Genomic DNA, 23,589 nt, shown 5'->3' with positions numbered 1-23,589 from the left:
AGCAATTTGCAATCTCACCAGCCTTCTCTGAGAGCAGTCATTGTCTCGAGTCTTCTCCCATACCAATTTCTTTAAAATTGTTGATCCTTATTTTTATTGGTATTTCTCTGATTGCTGGTTGGGTTGAGAGTACTAATTGGTGTGAGGATTTCTAGTATGAACTGTCTGATCATTTCCTCTGCGCACTTTTCTCTCGGGCTATTTGTCATACTTTTTTGTAAGTTAGAATTCTTGATATAGCCTAGTCATGGGTTTAGGTTTATCGTATAGAAATATTTGATTTTTCTGTAGTTAAGTGTGTCAGTTCTTTTATGGCTTTTGGGTTTTATGTTTTGCTTGGCAAATCCGTCTTTGATTATAAATTTAACTATTCTTTATGTAGATAGTCTCTGATAATACCTTTTCAGTTCTGCTTTTCTTTTTTAACTTTCCAATGATTAATCCATCTGTGATTTCTTTAATGATTTTTGAAAAACTGAAGTATAGTTGATTTACAGTTGTGTTTGCTTTAAGTGTACAGCAAAGTGATTCAGATACATATATATATATGTAAAATATATATATCTATATTCTTTTTCAGATTCTTTTCCATTATAGGTTATTACAAGACATTGAATATAGTTCTCTGTGCTATACAGTTGGTCCTTGTTGTTTATCTACATCTGCATCTTCTATAGTTAGTATTAGGGGTTAGAGTTTAACTTCACTTTTTCCCACATTATTTTATTGTCGACAAAAAATTAGTCAGTCTAAGAAAGAATTGGAAAATTTAATTCAAGCTGAATTTGAGGATTATAACCCAGGAAGAGCATCTCAGAAAGCTCTGAGAACTGTTCTGCCAGTTAGAAATCAAGGCACACTTATATAAGTTTTTTTGAGACAGAGGGTGGTACATCAAATGACATATTATTGACAGTTTACATAATCCAGATCTAAGTCATCAAGTTGGGTCATGTGACCCCTTACAAGGTCAAGAAGGGATGTTATCTTTTAAGGAGTTGTCTTGTTGATGCAAGGAGAATGTTTCTCTTTATGGTTGAGCGGCTATTTTCTGCCGACGGGGGAGGTTTGGTCAATGCCTAATGCAGATACACAATGCACAGTGAAGGGAGAAAGGAGTCCAAAGGGCAGAGAAGAATTTTTATGTTTAAATAACATATGAATTTTATTTCACATTATAGTTTCTTCTTTCCCAATGATTTGAACTGCCACTGAGAAAACTCATAATTACAAATGCATGTGTGTACAGTTCTGTTTTCTGTGTTATTACCTATGGGTTTCATACCCAGCTAGTATAACCAGGACTTCCCCGTCAGTGTGTTATTGCAAAATTATCTTGACTCTTTTTGCGCATTTCCTCTTCTGTGTGAAATTCAAAATCACCTTGTTAAGCTTCTTGAAAAAGCTGTCTACATTTTAACTAGGATTCTATTGAATTCATAAATAATTGTAGGGGAAATGTAACAGCATTTTGGGGAATACGTGGCAGTATTTATTTTTTCCCATCCCACACAGTAATATTTAGGCCTTTTTATGTATCCTTCCTTTGGTTTTCTTGTTTTATCCATGTAGGCCGTGCCTATCACGTGCTGAGTAGATGGCTGTGTATTTCAGGTGTGACTGCTGTGGGTGTGGGCTTACTGGTTGTTGCTGAGCTTGCACATTGTTTCATGCATATGGTCCTCTGGATGGTCCCTTCAGGCCCAACACCTCGGCTGCAATGAACCCTCTTGGTCTTTGTCCCTTGGCAAGTGTGAAGTGCATTTGATTGTTCCACTTTGGAGGGGCTCCCACCCCCCCACCCCCAGGGGGAGGCTTGGGTGCCATTTGGCCCAGGCTGCCTTCAGCCTGTGGTCCAGGCAGTGGGTGCCCCCACAAGGTGCATTTTTATGTTCTAACATTCCCTGCACAGTTCTCTCTCCTGACGCTTCCTTCTCCTTTAACTAATCATCCCTGTGGGCTGCTACTGCTTCCGTCTGGCCCTCCTCAGTCCGCTTCTCATTTCCAGCAAGTATGGTACCAAGAACTTTTTTTTCTTAACCATATCCTAGTGAGCTGCCAGCGTGACACCCTATCACCTCCCCGGATCTGTAGTGTATATTTCATACAAACAGAGACCTTCCCCTGCCTAACTAGAGTAAGAATGCCAAATGCAGGAAACTTACATTCTCATCACCCCTAACCAGTCCTCAGACCACAGTCAAGTTCAGTTGTCCCAATCCCATCCTTCAGAGGTCAGCATCACAAATGCCATTAGTTGTCACATCTGAAATCACGCATCGCTTACAGGGGTTTTTTTTTTAATGTTTGTATTTTTATATGATATTTTTAAGACTTCATTAATGGCAGTTTCTTTTTTTTTTTTTTTTTTTTGCGGTATGCGGGCCTCTCACTGTTGTGGCCTCTCCCGTTGCGGAGCACAGGCTCCCGACGCGCAGGCTCAGCGGCCATGGCTCACGGGCCCAGCCGCTCCGCGGCATGTGGGATCTTCCCGGACCGGGGCACGAACCCGTGTCCCCTGCATCGGCAGGCGGACTCGCAACCACTGCGCCACCAGGGAAGCCCAATGGCAGTTTCAAGTTCACAACAAAGTAAGAGGGAGGTGCAGAGATTTCCCGTAGACCCCCACCTCCTGCACACGAAGCTACCCCACTATCAACATCCCCCACCGGATGGTACGTGGTTACAACTGATGGACCTACACTCGCACATCGTAATCGCTGAGTCCTTGCTTTGCATTACAGTACACTGTAGACGTTTGGTCCACTCTGTGGGTTTGGACAAATGGAGAAGGACATGCATCCAGTTCCATTGCCCTAAAAATCTTTGTCCTCCTATTCATCCCTCCCTCCCCCGACGCGTTCAGTTTCTGTGTGTCTTTCATTTCCTTCAGGCTGGAACAGTCGCTCGCTCTTTCCTGGCTGTTCTGTCCTCGGCACTCTTGCAGAGCACAGGTCTGGGTGTGCAGACGGCCCTGCACTTGGGTTGCCTCACGTTCCCCAGTGCTTAGACCCAGGCTGCACCCTTGGGAGGAACATCACAGAAGTCATGACCCCTGCCTCCCCCATGCCAGATGCTCCCAGCTCCTGGGGGGCCCGCTCGTCCTGTTCAGGCTCTGACAATGGCCAGGGGATTTTTGAGGTGCACAATAGGTATATAGCCTCCTCAATTCTAAGGATATAAAAATCTCCTGTGGCTCCCAGTCTTGCTTTACAGGTGGAAACGCCAAGTCGCCAGGTACGTGGGCCACGAGGGAACCTCCTTCTTCAGGGCACTGGACTACGCAGTTCCCCTAAATATCTCCCGGGGCAGGGTTTTGTGGAGACTTGTGGCTCAGCTGTCGTCCTGGCCGCTGTGTGAGTGAAGAGAAGGAATGCAGAGTTAGTGAAACTGGCATTTTAAAAGACACATTCATATTTTTGTTGACGTTGTTTTTAGGGGCAGCGGGTATACAGTAAAATACGTTCGGGGTCCTGCTCTAGCGGTGCCCCTGACCCAAAGGTGGCCAGGGTCCCCTGCCAGTGCTGTGAGAGGAGGGCACTGCTGGGAGATGGCTGGCCATAGCAGGGAGGTCCTAGTTCCAAAAACAAAGGAAGCAACTTGTACTTGATTGGTTTGAGTCACCCCTTTTATTATAAAAGGGCCTAAAAGAGAAAGTGCCTTTGTGGACAAGAAAGAGTGTGGCCTGTGAGGTCCGGGATGGCCCGCCGAGACCCTTGTTCTGCTTCAGGTGTTTTTGTGTGCGGTTTGGAGCAAGTCTCTGAACCTCATCTGTGAGATGGGGAGACCAGCACTTACCTGGGATTGAGCTGCTCTGTTCCTGAAGAAATGCCCGTTCCTGAGGAGCACCGCATAAATGAAGCCCCCACTACGCCCTCAGCTCAGCCATGCTTGAAAATGCCCTCTGATTTCTCTGGTCACTGAAAACAGAGTCATTATCGTTATAACACCTTGTTTCTACGTAACTCTGTGTACCCTTCTCATTTGATGCAATGAGTATTATCCCTGTTTTGTAAATAAGAAAACCAGTACCCACAAATTTCTTCCTAAGATCATTGAAGGCACCTTGGAGCTTGGACATGTGATGGAAACTCTGTCCAGCTCTTTCCCACTGGGAGCAGGTGGAAGTTCCCCTGAAATATCCTGTGGTACAAGAATGGTCCGCTGAGGGAGCACCTGTGATGGCCAGTCCCTGAGCCCCTTGCTGCAGCTCCTGGGGGGAGGGTGTCTCCCCGCTTATCTCTCACCTGCACTCCCCCACCCTTGGGTGCCGCCCTCTGAGAGAGGACGCAGATGGAAGCAACCTGGAGGAAATGTCCATAGAGTTTGCGTTTGCATTGGAGAAATCCCCATGGGTTCATCGCTCAAATATTGATTATTCCTGATGGATCCCTTACTTTGAGCCAGACTCTGCCCCAGACCTGGCATCCTTCCCCCACCCTGTGTACCATGGAGGGTAAAGGGGGGACAACTAGGGCAGGACTGTAGAGACAGACCAGGGCGCTCGAGGGCGCGGAGAGGGCAAACATACCTGGTCCAGGTGTGCTAAGACCCAGTGAGGGAGGAGAGGGGGGAGGACCCGTCATCTGCAAAGGCCCAGGGGTAGGGAGAGCATCAGCTCAAGGATCTGATGGGAAGACAAGGGTGCAGAGTGTGGACGGAAAGGCTGCTGCAGGGCGGAAGCAGAGGGCACCAGGCTGCGGGACTCCCCTTCAGACTCTGTTCTGACCAGAAACGTGTGGGAAGTTCCTGACGAGGTTTGAGCTGGGGTATGGCCCCCTCAGATCAGTGTCAGTTCCCTCTGGGGGCTGCCTCGTGGGCCGAGGCGAGGACAGGAAACAGGAAGCGGGCTGTTCCGGTCTGTGAGGGATGATGCTGACCTGGGGTGGGTGATAGCCCAGCACTGAGACAAAGTGGGTGGGCTTGGGAGGGATTTTTAAGGTAAAGCAGAAGGACTTGCTGATGGAGACGGTGGGGTGCTGTGAAGGACAAAGCCCAGAATAAACCCCAGGTTTCTCCCCTGGGCAGTGAGGGGTATTCCCTTGCCATTTATTGAGTTCAAGCGGAAAGCCCCCATCCACGATCCAAGAATTCGGCCTTAATTTTCTTTTTTCTTTTAACATCTTTATTTGAGTATAACTGTTTTACAATACTGTGTTAGTTTCTCCTTTACAACAAAGTGAATCAGTTATACATATGTTCCCATAACTCTTCCCTCTTGTGTCACCCTCCCTCCCACCCTCCCTATCCCACCCCTCTAGGTGGTCACAAAGCACAGAGGTGAACTCCCTGTGCTATGCGGCAGCTTCCCACTAGCTATCTAATTTACATTTGGTAGTGTGTATATGTCCCTGCCACTCTCTCACATCGTCACAGCTTACCCTTCCCCCTCCCCATATCCTCAAGTCCATTCTCTAGTAGGTCTGTGTTTTATTCCCATCCTACCACTAATCTCTTCATGACATTTTTTTTTTTTTAGATTCCATATATATGTGTTAGCATACGGTATTTGTTTTTCTCCTTCTGACTTACTTCACTCTGTATGACAGATTCGTCCTTCATTTTAATCTTCTTCACCTGGTCTTAAACATTGACCTAATCAGGGGGTCTTAGTTTCGTGACTTCAGGAATCCACCCGTCATGACACTTCTTGCTGAAGAACACTTTTAGGGGATAATGTGTCCAGATACACAGAGCTTCCGGTGAAGAGCTTTACGATGGCAAAATCATTTTATAGTAAATTGTCGTTTAAGCCACGTACAGTCTGTAAGTCCCTGAACTATGAAATGTTGGATCAGTTTCCTAGTGTATATATATATTTTTAGTATCATAAAAATGATAAATTATAGAGCTCTATAGAGTAAGTCCCCTACCTACGAACCTTCAAGTTGTGAACTTTCGGAAATGCAAATGTGCGTTCGCATGTCCAGTCACGTACGTTAGTTCACGCGTCTGGCGTACATTGTCCCTTGCGTGTGTCCTCTACGGTTGGTTGTGCTTTCGTGTACTTTACTGTATAGAGTGCAGTAGTACAGTATCTTTATTTCAAGCCCAGGACGTCCGGCAGCAAGCGTAAAAGCAGTGGTATATACAGCCGATCGTGTTAGTTGGGTACCTAGGCTATAACTGTGTTGGACTTATGACCAAGTTGGACTCACGAACGCGCGCTCAGAACTCCTTCATATGTAGGGGACTTGCTGTATACTATGAGGTAAGGGGCTCCATAATACAGTATTAATAACAGCTAACATTTATTACGTGCCTGCCGTGCTCCCGGCACCACTGGATGGGCACGGCATGTCTTTACTCTCTCCATCCTTTCGCAGCCCTATCAGGTAGGTACTGTTGAAATTCCCACTTTACCTGAGGAAACCGAGGCACAGAGAGGTTAGAGTGTCTGCCTGAGGAAGTGGCTGAGCTGGGATCTGACTGCATACGCGCTGTCAGAGCCCACGCTCAGCCCTGAACCACACCATGGGTGGCTGATTAGCAATGTGTATGTAGAGAGTGTGGCTTTCAAACCTTTCAGAAGTGTGTGCTGGGCAAATGCTATATCCTAAACGTCTCGGAGCGTTTCTGAGATCCTTTATGAATCGGTTCGGCACCTTAGCATCTCCCCTTTTTGGTTTCAGCTGTGGAACAACTATTTTCACCTGGCTGTCGCTTTCCTCACTCAAGAGTCCTTGCAGCTGGAGAATTTTTCAAGTGCAAAGAGAGGGAAAATCCTTAACAAGTAAGTCCACGTAGCCCCAAATGCACAGGCAGGAGCCTGCAGTTCTGTTAGCACAGTCTTCTTGCGTCTTCTAAGCCAACTGGGTACCAACTGAGACGTAGTCTTGGTGTAATGAGAGGGTGGTTTCAAACCATGAATTGAGTATTGCCTTTTGTTACCCATGAATCCAGGTCTAAAATTGCAGATTCGTTCTGGTGGGTTGCAAGTCGGTGTCATTCGAGACTATTAGCACCAAACAGAATGGGAGTTTCGGGAGATAATTGCTTTTGCTGTGCACCGTGCTGACGTCACACCACGTGTGGTTTGCTGTATTGCTTAATTCTCCAACGCTGCTTCAAACAGGGAAGCTTCTGGCGGAAGCTGTTGGCATCTTGGGATTGTGGAACAGCTCATCGCTGAGTGATGAGTCATCTGGGGTCCCTTCTTTGCAGGAGATCTGAAAGCCCTTGGATTATCCAGCAAACGTCTGAGAAGCCCCGGGTTAGCCAGGATCCCTGCCTGGCTCCTTCGGCACTGCATCCCGAACAGCACCTGGTCCAGGGTCAGGAAAAGAAGCCTTACGTGGGTTTCTTTGCAACCCTTGGGCACGCTGAGGGCCTTGCCACCTCTCTCCCTGCCTCAGTTTCACCAGCGTCTCAGTTCTCTGGGGGCCCTTCCATCAGCGCATCACGTTGCTAAGTCCATCCGTCCCTGCTCATCACTTCGTAATCCCTCTGAGCTGTGTTGACGGTCCCTAGGCATTGCCAGCCTGGTACCATCACTGAGGTTAGAGATTCCAGGGCCTCTCAGAAGGGGACAGCTGCCCAGCCCTCCTAGTATCCCAGGAGTGTGTGTCTCCCTTGCAGACCAAATGGAAAGCACACTATCTCCGGGGAGTAAGAAGTAGTTCAGCAGATATTTACAGAGCACCTATGACCTGCCAGTGACTTTCTAAGAACGTTTTATGCGTTTTTCACAAAGAATCATTCGAACAAAACCCAAAACTATTCCGTAGGTTCTCTTATCATCTTTATTTTCCAGACGAGGAAGTGAAGCAGGTTGTGAACCAGGGTCCCGTGTCTGACACTGAGTCATTCTCACTCGGGCAGTTCAGAGCCCGAGCCGTTTAGCTGGGCTGCTTTTAGAACCTTAAATCCTTCCCTGAGCCATCGAAAAGTCAGCTTTCATCGGGCCACCTTGGGACTTCCCTGGCTTCCCTTCCCGGTGGTTAAGACTCCCTGCTTCCCAGGTTTGATCCCTGGTCGGGGGACTAAGATCCCTCGTGCCACGCAGAGCAGCCAAAAAGCAAACAAAAACAAAACGAAACATCGGGCCGTCTTTCCTTCAAGCTTCCGCAGTTGAATGACTGGTCTGTTGGCCGTTGATAGAGACAAGTGTTCCTTCTTCAGAAAGGGAAATGCACCCCGGGTGGTGTGGGCCCAGTGGGTGCCCGGCGGGGATGGCGGGGAAGATGGCCCCCACCTCCAAGCCAGCAGAGTGTATCCCTCATCTTGGCTCAGGAGACAGGCTTTTCTAGGCAGCACCTTCCGGGGACTGGCTCGACAGGGATGCTACCACTTTGTGACATTTGCATCCCCTCAGTGCGCCCGGGAAGTTAGGGTTGGCTCCCAGCTTGTCCCTGATGAAAGGCGGTCATGGGGCAAAAGCTGTTTGTAATGGAAACACTAATAACTAGCACACACAGGACCCGGCCCTAGCCGCTCCCCCCCAGAGCCCTCCAGAGCCCTGGCTGTCCTGTCCCACCCACCTGTGTGCAGTGTTCACGTGGGAAGTGAGGCTGGGGTCCAGACCCAGCTCCAGCCGACACCGGTGCCCATTCCCTGCCAAGCTCGTAGCGCATCCTAGCCTTGGAGACGCCTGCGGAGAAGAATTGAGTTTCCACCGGAAATCTGCCTGAAAAGAGCTGACGTCTCCTTCACAGTTCAGAGAGTAAAACCATTTGATTCTGAGCATTCTCCGGTCAGGGCAGGGACCGTCTCTCTCCCTGGGCCCTTTCCTTGTTGGGGTGAGAGCGTTACCATCTGAGCTACAGCGACACCAATAAATGCACTCACCACACAGGGCCTTGTCCACCAGAGAAAACGTTTCCTCCCCACATCGTGCTGTGCCTTCTGAAGCTTCAAAACCAAGGGAAATTAAACACAGCCAGCTGGCGTCGCCCCTCCCAGAGGGCCTCTGAATCGGGCTTTTGGAATTCTCTCTCTCACAGCCGTGGCAAGGAGAGACTCGGGATTTTCCCTTTGAAATGGTCTCATGGATCCCCCGAGAAGAATTCCCAGACATCTCAGAAATTGTCGTTGCAGGAGTGTGTCAGCTCCTGTGCAGCCCGAGGGGCCCTCTCCCAGGGGCACGGGTTCAGTGCGTGGCCAGGACAGGCCACGGAGGAGAAGGAATTTCCAGCATCTGCGTTAAGCGCTCTTGGCCCGTGAGGCCGCGTGGCTAAGAAAAGACGTTGCTTCGCCTGTTTCTTGGGTTCCCCCTGCCTCTTGCTACACCTTCAACACTGTATCATCCACGTGCAATTTTAATTTCTAAATAGCAAAACCTGCCTGAGAAACACGAGGAGATGGTCCTACCCAGATGCTTAAATGTTCCAGTGCCTTAGAGATGTTTACATTTGTTTCGCATTGTGCCATGCACTGTACTCACGGCACTAGAGTCCTGGCGCTTGGGACCCAGAGATTAAAAGTTCGCGGTCTGGGGGCAGGTCGCTGTGCAAAATTACGTGATTGGAGTAGAACATAAGTGCTCCCCAGATGCCTTGGCAGCCCGGAGGTGGGCACGTAGGACTCGGCCTGGGTGGCGAAGGTGGCTGAGATGTTTACCACATTGACTGACCGACCCACTTGTCAGCAAACAGCCAGTCCCAGGAGGGGTCATCGCGTCCTAAGGGGCATGGCCCGCTCTATAAGCAGAAATGCTCTGCGTTGCTGAAGCGTGAGTGCCCGGGCCTGGAGGGATCGGGACTTGGGCCAAGGTGCGAGGGACCGGGTGACACGGGCTTAACCCCAGGCGTCTGAGCAAATGGCTGGCTGCTGAGTTCCAGCACAGTGGAGCGTAATCCAGGGGGTTCTTCTCTTCTAGAGGGGAAGGCCGTGGGGTCTGAAAGTGGCGTGATGCCCCCTGTTTAGTAGCCTCTGGCTGCCCTCATCGGCTTGTCTACTGCTGCAGGGTTTGTGGATCCAACCCAGGGCTTGGGCATGAGCCCCCTCGTGCCCCCAGCGCTGACCTTCCTCTCTGCCGCGGCCTGCGGCCCCTCGCGTCTGCCTGGTCCACAGCACTGTGGCTCAGAGCAGTAGAAAACTCCAGCGTCCGAAGATCTGCCTGTCCGTTCCCTCCTGTTAAGCTTCCCGTCCTCCTGGTGACCTAGGTTGGGGAGATAATTAGGATATTTATTCCAAAGGCATTCCCCAAAGCACATGGGAGAAACATCAAAGAATGGGCCACGGCGTGCAGAGCGCTGATGACGTCAGATCCAAACTGAGTACGGGGTTTGGCAAATGAGCCGCAAAATACATAACCTCTAGGAATCAAAGTCCATAATGAGAACGTTTAACTGACTCACCTTCAGACATCCCTGGTGCTAGTGACTCCTAACAAAGGCAGAGAAGGCGGCAGAATGCTAACCCTGACCCTCACGAATGTCCCATCCTCCGGCCCCCACGCCTTGTACATTACGGGGGCTCTGGAGGTATGAGTCAGACGTGAACGGCTTGGCTTTGGATTAGCAGGCGGCTTGACCATTTTAGTTTGTAAGACATTGTGTGTCCTGTAGCGTCGGGGCAGTGGGGTGGTGTGACTGCAAATGGCCTGTGTCCAGGACCAGACTGCATTCTGGAAGAGGAAAAGGGGTTCACGAACGGGCCTCCAGCAGCTCTAAGCATAAAATGCCCATTTAAAAATTCCAGCCCGAGAGGGTAAAGCGTGATGGCCAAGCCCAGGTCAGCGGATCTGAACCTATGCGATTGATGTGGGTTCCGCGTGGTACCCTCTGCCCAGTTCGTCCCGGGATGTTTCCCATCCTTTTCCGGTTCGTTCTGTTTTTCCTGTAGAAGTCTGTCCTCAGCTCACTGCCTCTTCTAAGAGGACAGGTTTCACTACTGGACCAAAATACCACATAAACAAAATATCGCAATGTTTCCAAACACTGGGTTCTGAAACATCAGTGTGTTAATTCATACTGTACACATTACTTTTTAGGGAAACCACAAGGAAAGAGGCACACAGTGACAAGCCTTGCTTTGCAGTGTGACCTAATCGGAAGCTGGAGTTGAACGTTCCAAGTTACAAAAGGAAAGAATTTGTGTTTGTGCTAATTTTTTTCCCAAGGGACTCAAACTATTCCAGATAAACTCACTATATACTAGGAATTAGAAGGGGACCCAAGGAGATGGACTCAACAAGCTGTAACCTGTGCTAAGGTCCTTTTCGAAGAGTTAACTAAGTGTCCCACATGGATTAGCGGTGCTATATTCTCTTTTTCTTTTTCTTTTTTTCTTTTTTTAGTTGAAGTCTAGTTGATTTACAACAAACGTTGTGTTAGTTTCTGGTGTGCAGCACAGGGACTCCGTTATATATTTTTTTCAGATTATTTTCCATTATAGGTTGTTACACGGTCTTGAATAGAGTTCCCTGTGCTGTACAGTAAATCATTATGGCTTACTTCTTTTATAGAAAGTAGTGTGTATCTGTTAATCCCATACTCCTAATTTATTCCTCCTCCCATCCCTTTCCCCTTTGGTAGCCGTAAGTTTGTTTTCTGAGTCTTTCTGTATTATAAATAAATTCATTTGTATTATACTTTAGATTCCACACATACAAGTGATACCATATGGTATCTGTCTTTTCCTGTCTGACTTACTTCACTCAGTATGACAATCTCTAGGTCCATCCATGTCGCTGCACAGGGCGTTATTTCATTCTTTTTTATGGCTGAGTAATATTCCATTGTCAATGTATACCACATTTTCTTTTAGTGATGCTGAATTTTTTTGTGTGCACATATTTATTTTCTTTCTTTAAAAAAACATGTTTTTAATTTTATTTTTTTATACAGCAGGTTCTTATTACTTATCTGTTTTATACATATCAGTGCATATATGTCAAATCCCAATCATGCCACCAGCACCCCCTCATCCCCCCACCCGGTGATGCTGAATTTCATTGAACGTGATAAAACTTCATGTCCACTGGAGGACACATCAGACCCCTGTGTCTAGTAAGGCTTATTCCCATCTGTCACATTTGGGGTCCCGTCTCCTCCCCCACCCCCCAGGACTTACCAGCCTTTCCCATGAAAATACAAATGCCTCACCCCACCCATCATCTCCCTCCAGCTCCCTCCGTGCCTCTCTCACTCCACACCCGCGCCCACTCCTCATGCTGGCTGCGGGCCAGCTCTGTCTTGGGCTCCCAGAACCCCTCTGTGGGTTTTCCTCCTAGCGCTTTGGCCTCTCCGCTCCTCCCTTGTCAGGCTCAGACTCCTCCATCCACCCATGAGGTGCAGGAGCCCCTCGAGTCTTGGTGTTGGGCCTTCTTATTCTGCTCTCTTTCCTTAAGATAGCAGTTTTTAAATTGTGCATCTCAGCCCCTCACTGGGCTGGGATAGCAACTTAACGGGCCATTGTATTAATTTCTTAGTCATCTGCCGTAATGTCACAACACGAACTAAGTGAAACAGCAGAAATGTATCACCTCACAGTCACAGAGGCCGGAGGTTGAAGTCAAGGCATCAGCAGAGTTCGTTCCTTCTGGAAGCTCAGAGGCAAGACCTTGTCCATACCTCTCTCCTCTCTTCTGGGGGTGGGTGGCGCCCATGCCCGGTGCTCCGTGGCCGTGGCCGTATAACTCTTGTCTCTGCCTCTCTCCTCACGTGGCATTCAGCCTCGTTTGTCTACGTCTCTAAATGTATCCCTCTCCTTATAATGATGCCAGTCCTTGGATTTAAGGCCCGCCCCATCCAGCATGACCTCATCTTAACAGGATTACATCTTGTAAAGACCCTCTTTAGGGGGTCACATTCACAGGTAGTAGGGGTTAGGGTTTTAACAGATCTTTATGGAGGACACGAGTCAACACACACGACCCAAGACCAACATGCATTTTTTTCCTTTTTTTTTCAGTGAAATAGAGTATAAGAAAGCATCAGAGTTGATTGCAGGTAGTAAAGTTAAGTATTATTTCATAGAACTTTTGTATACATACATTTTTATGCATGCTGCCTAGTAAAGTATATTTCTTATTGCAAAAGAGTTTTTGAAACTTAAAAAAAATACTTACGAATCTGCCTCTGCAGCCTTGGTTCACAGCACACCCCTCCTCTTAAGGGGAAGGAGTAAGGCAAGCTCCCTGTCCTCCAGTCTCACTGCCTTCTTTGGTCCATATACTCACCTACCCCCACCCCCACCACAGGGCCTTTGCACCTGCTCGTCTCTTCCCCTCTCTGTCTGGATTACACCTTTCCTTCTTCAAATCTTGGGTAAATACTACTCTCTAAGAGAGCTTCTCCCACAGCCAACCTGGACCCACTCCTCCAGTTCTTCCTAAAGAACTGTGACCATGGCCTCCAAAAAAACAAATAATAACCAAAAAAACTACTATTTATACATATATGTGTGAGTCCTGTATGACTGTTTAATGCCCATCTCTACCACATGCTAACAGTCCCTCAGGTCTGTGGATTGTGTCTCTTTTCCGCATTATATTAGTGTTCCCATATTAGCTCTGTGCCTGGCCTTCAGGAAGCATTTAGTAATTTGTTAAACAATGAATAATGCTTCCAGAACAAATTAATCTGAAAGACCATTGCGACCATGAGGGGGGAGGCTGTGATGAGGCCCCACGCTGAGCTTTTAAAGGAAGGACCAGCCTGGCTTCGTTGCTTGTTGGGACAGATGAGGGCACCGTCTCCTCGTCCTCCCAAAGGCCTGGGAGATAAGCACCATGCCGTCGTTATGCCAGTACTACACATGAGGAGAGCAAGGGTCGGAGTGGTCAGGTAGTTTTCCCAGTGTGCTTAGATTTGGCCTCAGGTTGGTCTTACCCCCAAGCTTGGGCTGTCTCTGGTGGACATGGGATGTCTGCTTTTGGGGGCAAAGATTCAGGAAAGCAGGTGCTATGGTAAGGTCTCCGAGACCAGAGTCACGCTCTTTTGGGTCAGAGTTAACAGGCCTGGATGTGGGGTCTGGGATCTACCTGGGCTGTCTAAAAGGATGCCTCCTGGACGCTCCCTCAGGCTGGCCGTTTGAAGTTGTCCCCTCACTTTGTGGGTGGGCACAGGTGACCTGGGTGTGCTGAGGTGCACCAGGCGACTCCGGCTTGGCAGAAACAGACACGCCATTTCAGCCCCAGGAATCTCTGCTTCCTCGGTGGGAAGATAGCTACGGGAACGTCTTCTTCCTCACCCTGTGGTCTTACTGTGAGAGTCAAATCAAATGAGACACACCACACATGCCCTTTGAGGGGTGAGACACAGTGCTGTGCTGTGACACCGTGGAAGTCTGCCCTCTCTGGTCCTCGAGGTGCATGCTGGGGGTGAAGAACAGGAGTTCCCTGGGAGTCTGGAGACTTGTGCGGTCTCTTCTCCCCTTGCCCTGTGACCATGGCCAAGGCATTTTGCTTCCCCCCCAGGACTAGTTCAGTTCCCTCAACTATACATCATTAGTCATGGACTTAGTCAAGATCTCTAAGGCTGCCACCAGCTCTGGCATTCTCTCTCCAGGTAGCAGCGTGATCCCAGATACTCCCCGTTACTGCTTTTTTCTTCTCCTTGGGGCAAGAATTACAAATGGCTCAGGAATCCCTCTTTAAGTTCTGGTGACAGCTGTGACTCCAGTTGGGGATTACACTGAGACGTGTGTAGATTTGTCAAAGCTGCCTTCTTATTAAAATGAGAGAAAAGATCAATCTTACTGCCGGGGAGATTCGGTCCTGCCTTTCACCTTCCAGCTCTGTACTCATCTTGTACCAGCCTCGAGCACCTGTGTCTTATTTGACTACTATAATGGCATTTTTAGCAACTTTCTACCAGAGGCCTTACTCTCCTGAGCCATGTGCACTCAGATCTTTGCTAATCCCCCCGTTCTGAGATACTGTGAAGTCACATCATTTCCCACGTAGAAGACAGCTGGGGCTGTTGATTTACCAGCCAGATCTCTACCTGTGGAGGCACAAGTCGGTCATCTGTAATCAGAGCTTTTCTTCCCACATCAGCTGACATAAGAACGCACAGAGCAGGCACCGTGGCACAGCTGCTAAACTGTAACACTGTAGGATAATTTTGCAAATTATTATTTGTAATATAATCAGCGTTTTCTTTAGGCAATAAAGGAAAATGTTAAATTGTTCACAAACTAATAAAGGTTTATCTTCTGAAGCATCAAATTCTGTTTACTCATGAAACACACACCCCCTCTGCTGACCCACTGGGAAGAAAATTAGCATTTATTGTTGCTGGTACATAAAAACAGGGGAATGTTTGTCGACATCTTTTGGTATTAAGCCCTTCCTTACATTGAAAATGATAAAGAGCGAGCCAGGAGCTGGGAGCTATGGAAGAGTCCTTCCTTGCTCTGATTGTCTGAGACTCCAGGGCTTAATTTAACATGTGAGAACTGCTTATTGTGTGCTGGGCTGTAGGATGTCATTTGGTGTCTGGTGCCTGTATGCTCATAACATGCGTGGAAAACAAACTCCCCCTCAAGCCAAGGAGCCGGCTTCTCTTTCTCCTGCCATGAGAGACTGAAGAAAGGAAGATACTTTCATTTCTCTCCACCACCTCCCCCATGTTTCCACAGAGGGGAGGATCTTATGTAATCCGTGGTGATGGGAAAATGAGATCCCTAGCTGGATTCCTCCTCCTTCAGTTCCTTTTGGTGGCAAAAGAAGTTGATGCTTTGACACTCTCTTTATTTGTCTCAGGGATGGGAGAGTTTCATTGCACTTAAAAATAATCCAAGTCTGATTTTCAAATGCTTCGTAGAGTGACTCAGCATTTTTCCTCTCCCTGGTTTTCAGGTACGGAGATATGAGGAGACAGATTGGCTTCGAAATCAGGGACATGTGGTACAACCTTGGTGAGTAACTGGGACTTCAGGGCATCACGGTGAATATCATGACTCGGTGCCGTTGGTCCTGTTTGTCAGCTTTGGGGCATCTTAAAACTCTGAACAGCTTCTGTTCTTCCGAGAGCAGTTGCTACCTTTGCGGTAAGTGCTTTCAGTGAATGAGAGACGGGAGACCAAAGTAAAGGGAAGAAAATCTGATCGGTGGAGAAAACAGAAAAGTCAGTAGAGCGCCCTCTGGTGTCAGGTGAGCACAGCTCTGCCTTGGAACTCTTGCTCCTGGGCAACACTACCATTCTCTCCATTTCTCATGAATCAAAGCATGTAGCTCATCCAACTGTTATGTATTCCATCACTTATTGTATTCAGTTTCACATAATCTACCTTCCAAAGGGTTTATTCGCCAACTCAAAACTGGACCCTGTATTTAGGTATACTGCCACCAGGTGGTGGTAGGCTGAGTACTTGTGCAATCAAAACAACAAGGGATATGTGTGTGTAAGATAAGAAATTAACATAGGCATTTATCACTATAAACTTCCCTCATAGTATGGCTTTTGCTGCATCATAAAGTTTTGGTATGTTGTGTTTCCATTTTTCATTTGTCTCAAGATAATTTTTGATTTCCTCTTTGATTTCTTCTTTGACCCATTGATTGTTCAGGAGTGCAGTGTTTTGGTTTTTTTGCGGTACGCGGGCCTCTCACTGTCGTGGCCTCTCCTGTTGCGGAGCACAGGCTCCGGATGCGCAGGCGCAGCGGCCACGGCTCACGGGTCCAGCCACTCCGCGGCATGTGGGATCTTCCCGGACCGGGACACGAACCCGTGTCCCCTGCATCGGCAGGCGGACTCCCAACCACTGCGCCACCAGGGAAGCCCAGGAGTGCAGTTTTAAACTTTCAAGTATTTGTGAATTTTCCAATTTTCCTTCTGTTACTCATTTCTAGCTTTATTCTATCATGGTAGGAAAGGATACTTGGTATGATTTCAATATTCTTAAATTTGTTAACAATTGTTTTGTGACCTAACGTTGTGACATATCCTGGAGTATGTTCCTTGTGCACTTGAGAGAAATGTGTATTCTGCTGCCCTTAGGGGAAATGTTTTGTATATGTCTGTTACGTCCATTGATCTATAGTGTTGGCTTACTGGTGAAGAAAGATCTCAAATAAACAACCCAGCTTTACACCTCAAGGAACAACAACAACCAAAAAAAAAGTAGGCCTAAGCCTAAAGTCGGCAAAAGGAAGGAAATAATAAGGACTAATCCTTATTATAATAAACAAAATAGAGGAGAGAAAACGTCAATAAAATTAAGAGTTGGGTTTTTGAAAAGATAAACAAAATTGGCAAACCTTTAGCTCAATTACTAAGAAAAAAGGAGAGGAGACTCAAAAAAATAAAATCATAAATGAAAGAGGAATCATTATAACTGATGCCGTAGAAATAAAAAGGATCATAAGAGACTACTATGAACACTTATGTGCCAGCAACCTAGAAGAAATGGATACATTCCTAGAAACATACAACCTACTGAGACTGAATTATGAATAGATAGAAAGTCTGAACAGACCAATAATGAGTAAAGAGATTGAATCATCTTACAACAAACAAAAGTCCAGGACAAGATGCATGCACTGGTGAATACTACCCAACATTTAAAGAAGAATTAATGCCAATCCTTTTCACACTTTTCTAAAACACTGAAGAGCAGGCTACACTTCTAAACTCTTTTTTTTTTTTTTTTTTTTTTTTGCGGTATGCAGACCTCTCACTGTTGTGGCCTCTCCAGTTGCGGAGCGCAGGCTCAGCGGCCATGGCTCACGGGCCCAGCTGCTCCACGGCATGTGGGATCTTCCCGGACCGGGGCATGAACCCATGTTCCCTGCATCGGCAGGCAGACTGTCAACCACTGTGCCACCAGGGAAGCCCTAAACTCATTTAATGACATGAGCATTACCATGATGCCAAAGTCAAACACACTCCAAACAAAAAAGAAAGAAATCTAAAGGCCACCATCTCTGATGAACACAGATGCAATAATCCTCAACCAAATACTAGCAAACTGAATTCAACAGCACATTAAAAGGGTCATACACCAGGAACAAGTGGGATTTATCTCTGGGATGCAAAGATGTTTCAACATATGTAAATTAATAAAAGTGATAGACTACATTAATTGAATGAAGGATAATAAGATTATCTCAATAGATACAGAAAAATCATTGGACAAAATTCAAAATCCTTTCATGATAAAAACTCAACCAACTAGGTATAGAAGGAATGTAACTTAACATAGTTAAGGGCATATATTGTCAACTAATATCATACTCAGTGGTAAAAAACTGATAGTTTTTCTCTAAGATTGGAAACAAGGCAAGATGCTCACTCTCACCCCTCCAATTCAACATAGTACTGGAAGTCCTGGACAGACCAATTAAGTAAGAAAAAGGAATAAAAGCCATCCAGATCAGAAAGGAAGAAGTAAAATTACCTCTCTTTGCAGATGACATGATCTTATATGTACTAAACCCTGAAGACTCCTCTAAAAAATGTTAGAACTGACAAACAAATTCAGAAAAGTTGCAGGATACAAAATCAACATAGAAAAAAAAAAGCTGCATTTCTATACACACTACCTGTAAAAGAAATTAAGAAAACAATCCCATTTTCAAGAGCATAAAAATGAATAAAATATGTAGGAATAAGCTTAACCAAGGAGGTGAAAGACTTGTACGCTGAAAATTACAAAACGTTGATGAAAGAAATTTAAAGAGACACAAATAAATATAAAGACATCTCATGTTCATGGATTGGAAGACTTGATATTGGTATCGCTATCAAAATTCCAATGGAATTTTTTACAGACATTGAAAAATCAATTCTAAAAGTCATGTGGAACCACAAAACACCCTGAATATCCAAAGCAATCCTGAGAAAGAAGAACAAAGATGGAGGCATCATACCTCCTGGTTTCAAAATAAATTACAAAGCTATAGAAATCAAAACAGTGTGGTACTGGCATAAAGACAGACATATAGACCAATGAAACAGAAGAGAGAGCTCAGAAGTAAGCCCACACCGCAGTGGTTGGGAATCTGCCTGCCAATGCAGGGGACACGGGTTTGAGCCCTGGTCTGGGAAGATCCCACATGCCGCGGAGCAACTAAGTCCATGAGCCACAACTACTGAGCCTGTGTGTCTGGAGCCTGTGCTCCACAACGGGAGAAACCGCGACAGTGAGAGGCCCACGCACAGTGACGAAGAGTGGCCCCCACTCGCCACAACTGCAGAAAGCCCTCACACAGAAACAAAGACCCAACACAGCCAAAAATAAATAAATAAATAAATATTTTTTAAAAAAGAAAGAAAGAAATAAGCCCACAGTATGCAGTCAACTGATCTTCGACAGGAAACCAAGAATACACAATGAAGAAAGGAAAGTGACTTTAACAAGTGGTTTGTGAACAACAAATAGTGTTGTTAATACTGGATATCCACCTGCAAAAGAATGAAATTGGACTCTAAGCCATACACAAAAAGCAACTCATAACACACTAAAGACTTAAAAATAAGAGCTGAAACCATAAAATTCCTAGAAGAAATCATGGGAGAAAAGCTTTTTGACCTTGGCCTGGGCAATGATTTCTTGGAAATGGCACCCAAAAGACGAGTAGACTACATTAAACTAAAAAGCTTTTGCATAACAAAGGAAGGAAACAATAAAATGAAAAGTAATGGGAGAATATATTTGCAAACCCCATGTCTGATGAGGGATTAATATCCAGAATATATAAGGAACTCCTACAATTCTATAGCAAAAAAACAAATATACCAATTAAAAAATGGTCAAAGGACTTGAATAGATATTTCTTCAAAGAAGACAGACAAATGGCCAGTAAGTACATGAAAAGTTGTTTAACATCACTAATCATCAGGGAAATGCAAATCAAAAACCACAGTGAGCTGTTGCCTCACTCCTGTTAGGATGGCTGTTATGAAGAAACTAAGTAAAAGATAATCATGTGTTTGCAAGGATGTAGAGAAATTTGAACTCATGTACACAGCCGGTGGGAATGTAAAATGATGTGTATGGAGGCTCCTCAATAAAATAAAAATAGAACTACCCTATGATCCAGCATTCTCACTCCAGGTTGTATATTCTAACGAATTAAAATCAGAATCTGGATATCTGCACTCTCATGTTCGTTGCAGCATTATTCACAATAACAGAGATATGGAAACAACCTAAATGCCCATCGACAGATCACTGGGTAAAGAAAATGTGGTATATATATGTACAATGAAATATTATTCAGCCTTGAAATAAAAGAAATCCCATCATATGGGGGAAAAAAGGAAGACCCTGAAGACCACTGTTGGATGTGAAATAAGCCAGTCACAGATGGACAGTTACCGCATGAATCCTCATATATGAGATCTCTGAAGGAGTCAAACTCATTAGAGCAGAGAGCAGAACGGTGGCTGCCAGGGGCAGGGGTGCGTGCCGAGGGAGCAGTGGGGAGGTGTTGGTCAAAGGATGAAACGTTCAAGTTTTGCAAGATGCATACATTTTAGAGATCTGCTGTACACGTGGCGCCTCGAGTTAATGATCCTGTGTTGTACATGTAAAGATGTAAGAAGGTAGATCTCATCTTCAGTGTATTCTTACAATAAGCAAGAAAAAAGTAAAAATGGTAAGACATTAGTACAGTTAATTCAATTTTATTTATAAGTGAATTCATTAATATAACAAGGAATTCGCCACTATGACATGTTACTCTGTTGGTTATGTTCCTCATAAAGGAGTAAACAACTGATTAAAACCTGGTGTCTCCTCACCACCTTTTTGTGCCCTCTACGAACCTGGCCTCTCCTGGCTGAGACGAAGCTCTCCCTGGCACCTGTCCTCAGCTGGTTTCGGGCTGAGGTGCCCCGGGCATCTTCAGCACCTGGTCCTGTGCAAGCTCCTGCCTCGGAGTTGCCCAGGCTCTCCTTCCTTCTCTCAGATTGGCACACAAATCCTACCTTGGCTTGTTGTGGGGAGGGCTTCCACTCTCCCCATCCCCCAGTGACTTTTCTTCTCCAGAAGGAGGCGGGCCACTGCCCGCTCTGCTCTCTCGTCACCCCACTGCATCAGGGTTTCGTTGGTTCCACCAGGGCTGGGGCGCCTTAGCTGTCTCCCAGCCTGCGTGCTTCTGGAAGAGCCGTCTTCGTGGCTGCAAAGATGCCCCGATGTGTCTGCATTCCTCGGGCAGAACGAACCAAGGTAACAAACCTAAACACGGTTTTCGATGAAGGCGCCGCATCGGACCCCACCGCCCTCCTGATGGCCCTTCGAGCAGACAGGGCCAGAGTTCTGAGGGCTCCAGCCCTGCTACTTGGCTTAGCGGTCAGCACGTTCACGGTGGCTCCTTTTCCACTGAAGCCGGGTTTCCTCAGAGGCCTTTGACTCCTAATCCTTCGTGAGTGCCCGGAGGTCAGCAGAAGTGTGTGAAGGGAGGCTCTGTCGCATCTCTAGGGAGTGTTAGGAGAATTTCCAAATACTCCTTGTCTTTCCGTTTATATGAAGGATGAGGATGGGGTCTTTTTCAAATGGGTCTTCATCCAGAAAAATGAGTGTACAGCTCTTTGCGGGGGAAATCACCCCTCCGTGGATGATACTAAGAACGTGGAGATTAAGAAGCTTGGTGTGACACGAGGCGCCTGCTGGGTTCTCAAGAATAACAATCCCGTGCGAGAGCTCCCAGGTGGGGAGAAGGAGCTGGGGGGGATGACTGCCCTGCCTGTGCTGTCAGTGGGAGGAGGATCCGCTCCCCACCTGCTGTGTGGGCATCAGTCCTGGAGTCAGCTGGGGGCCCCTTAAGGAAACCCTGTGCTGGGACTTTGCTGCGGCAGCTTAAACGTCCAGCATCAGACGTACCGGCTCTCGGTGTCAAAGCGCCTGGCCGCATCTCCAACACAGAACCTTCCAGGCACTGCCCCGTCCTTGGTCTTCCTGCCGTCCCTGGGGAGAGGGAGCAGGCACCCTGCGCTCCGAGGGAAGAGACTGGACGAGTTCCACTTGAGTTTCCGTCCTGCCTTGTCCCTGCCTGGCTGCGTGACTCGGTCAGTCTGGGCTTCCCTCGCTCCGCTTTCTAGGCTGTAAGATGCAGAGGCTGTGGACGGAAGTTTTCAAGAGCCTTCTAACTCTGCAGCTCAATAATGCTTTATATATATATATATATGTGGTGATCTCGGTAGGGCAATGCTAAGGCTCCTAGAACCGTTCGTGATTCATTTTAATGGATCCTGCGCTGACGGGTTCACATGTCATGTTTCTTGGCGGGTCAGACACTGTGGGACTCCTGCCAGGAAGGCTCTGTCTGGGGCCCCATTCTGAGGGAGGGGCAGCTGAGGGCGGGCGGGAACGTTCAGAGAGAGGGGGCATGGAGGGGGTCGTTCTCGGCTGGACAAGGGGGAGCCCAGGGCTCTTCTAGGCGCCAGAGTCCAGTGGGTGATGGGCTGCACCCACTGTGGCCACGCTTTTCAGCAGGGCCCTGATGTACCTCTGCATGAGGGCCCTCCGAGGTCATCTTTGACCCCAGCCCTTCCAGAGAGAGTGACAACACCTTCTGAATTGCTCAGGGTCACCTCTAAAGTATAAACCGTGAGCTAGTCTCTCTCCCCTAAAAGGACCGTTTTAGGTGTGTCTTCAAATGCTTCATTCCGAAATGCCTTGGTAATATTTTTCTCATCATTTAGGATAAGTAGAGACACAGCCGCCCTGGTAGATATTCAGACTGGTTTTTAACACACTAAGAGGCACCCTTCTTGTTTGATCAGTAGCCGCTGTCTCAGCTCAGCTCAGCTCAGCCCACCCGGCACCCTCCCCTCCTCTCTGACCTGCAGCTGAAGGACCACTTCCTGACACAGAGGGAGCCTCCAGAAGCCCGCTCAAGCCCAGGCTGGCCGACACATGGGCGCTCCTGACACTCGGGTTGTCTTTTCTTTCTTGTATTTTTTTCCCCAAAGTATTTTCAGGGTCATCTCTGGAATCCCTGAGATCGAGCACAGTTTGAAACTGACTCCTCCACATTTGCTCCGTGTCTACAATTTCAGTGGAGGACAGTGAGATGGGCCCAGGGAAGCATGAGCTTCTCTGTGAAGCCACCTCTGGGCCCTCGTGAAGCCTCCAGTGGTCAGAATGGTTGGTTCTCTCAACGTTATGTCATTACTTTCTAAATAGGCTGCGTCAAGAGACAGAGACTTTTGATTTGCAACATAAAGGATACAGTTGAGAGAGCAAATGTCCCGCCTCACCCCTGGCCATCGCTGATTGGAATACAGCGATGAATGCATCAGGTCTGTGCTTGGCAGCTTTCCACCAGGACCTTTGACTCTGGCATGAGAAGCGGCCGGGAAGTCAAACGTAAACTGTGACTGTGGTCAGTGAAGGGCAGGGATTTGGTAACAGCAAGAAATAATCATTAACCCACGTGATTGGGTTCCTTGCTTACAAAATAATTAAATTATGTTTGAAAGTTAAAAACAAAACAACAAAAAACCATGTCGGCTGCTCCCAAGATCTGGCCCAAGTTCCCCTCAAAATGGCTAAGGCTCCGTGGGCTCCCCTCCGGCCACCTGGCCCTTTCTTTGCTGCTCTGAATCTCAGGTGTTGGATCCTGCCCTCCAGGGTCATTGCTGAGGATGCGGCTCTAGACATTAACGAGAGAACACGTCTCAGTTTCCTAAGATGTACACAACAACCTGTTTTCCACACAGCTTTTAAACAACAAGAAAAAATTTTTTTCAA

The 23,589-nt window shown here is 47.1% G+C and overlaps 1 protein-coding gene across 2 annotated transcripts in view; it reads left to right on the top strand.

Annotated features, from left to right (window-relative positions):
• Positions 1-23,589, top strand: part of DOCK1 (dedicator of cytokinesis 1) — a 504,544-nt gene that overhangs the window by 392,256 nt on the left and 88,699 nt on the right. For both annotated transcript variants that reach the window (XM_067024326.1, XM_059053852.2), the window contains exons 31-32: positions 6,633-6,733; positions 15,749-15,807. In XM_067024326.1, the coding sequence (XP_066880427.1) occupies positions 6,633-6,733; positions 15,749-15,807 (160 nt within the window). The remainder of the gene's footprint in view (positions 1-6,632; positions 6,734-15,748; positions 15,808-23,589) is intronic.

This window comes from Kogia breviceps, chromosome 2, assembly GCF_026419965.1.
Source record: "Kogia breviceps isolate mKogBre1 chromosome 2, mKogBre1 haplotype 1, whole genome shotgun sequence".
In the NCBI taxonomy this organism is placed as follows: domain Eukaryota; kingdom Metazoa; phylum Chordata; class Mammalia; order Artiodactyla; family Physeteridae; genus Kogia; species Kogia breviceps.
The sequence above is the reverse complement of the archived record's forward strand: the minus strand, read 5'-3'. Positions and strand labels throughout refer to the sequence as shown.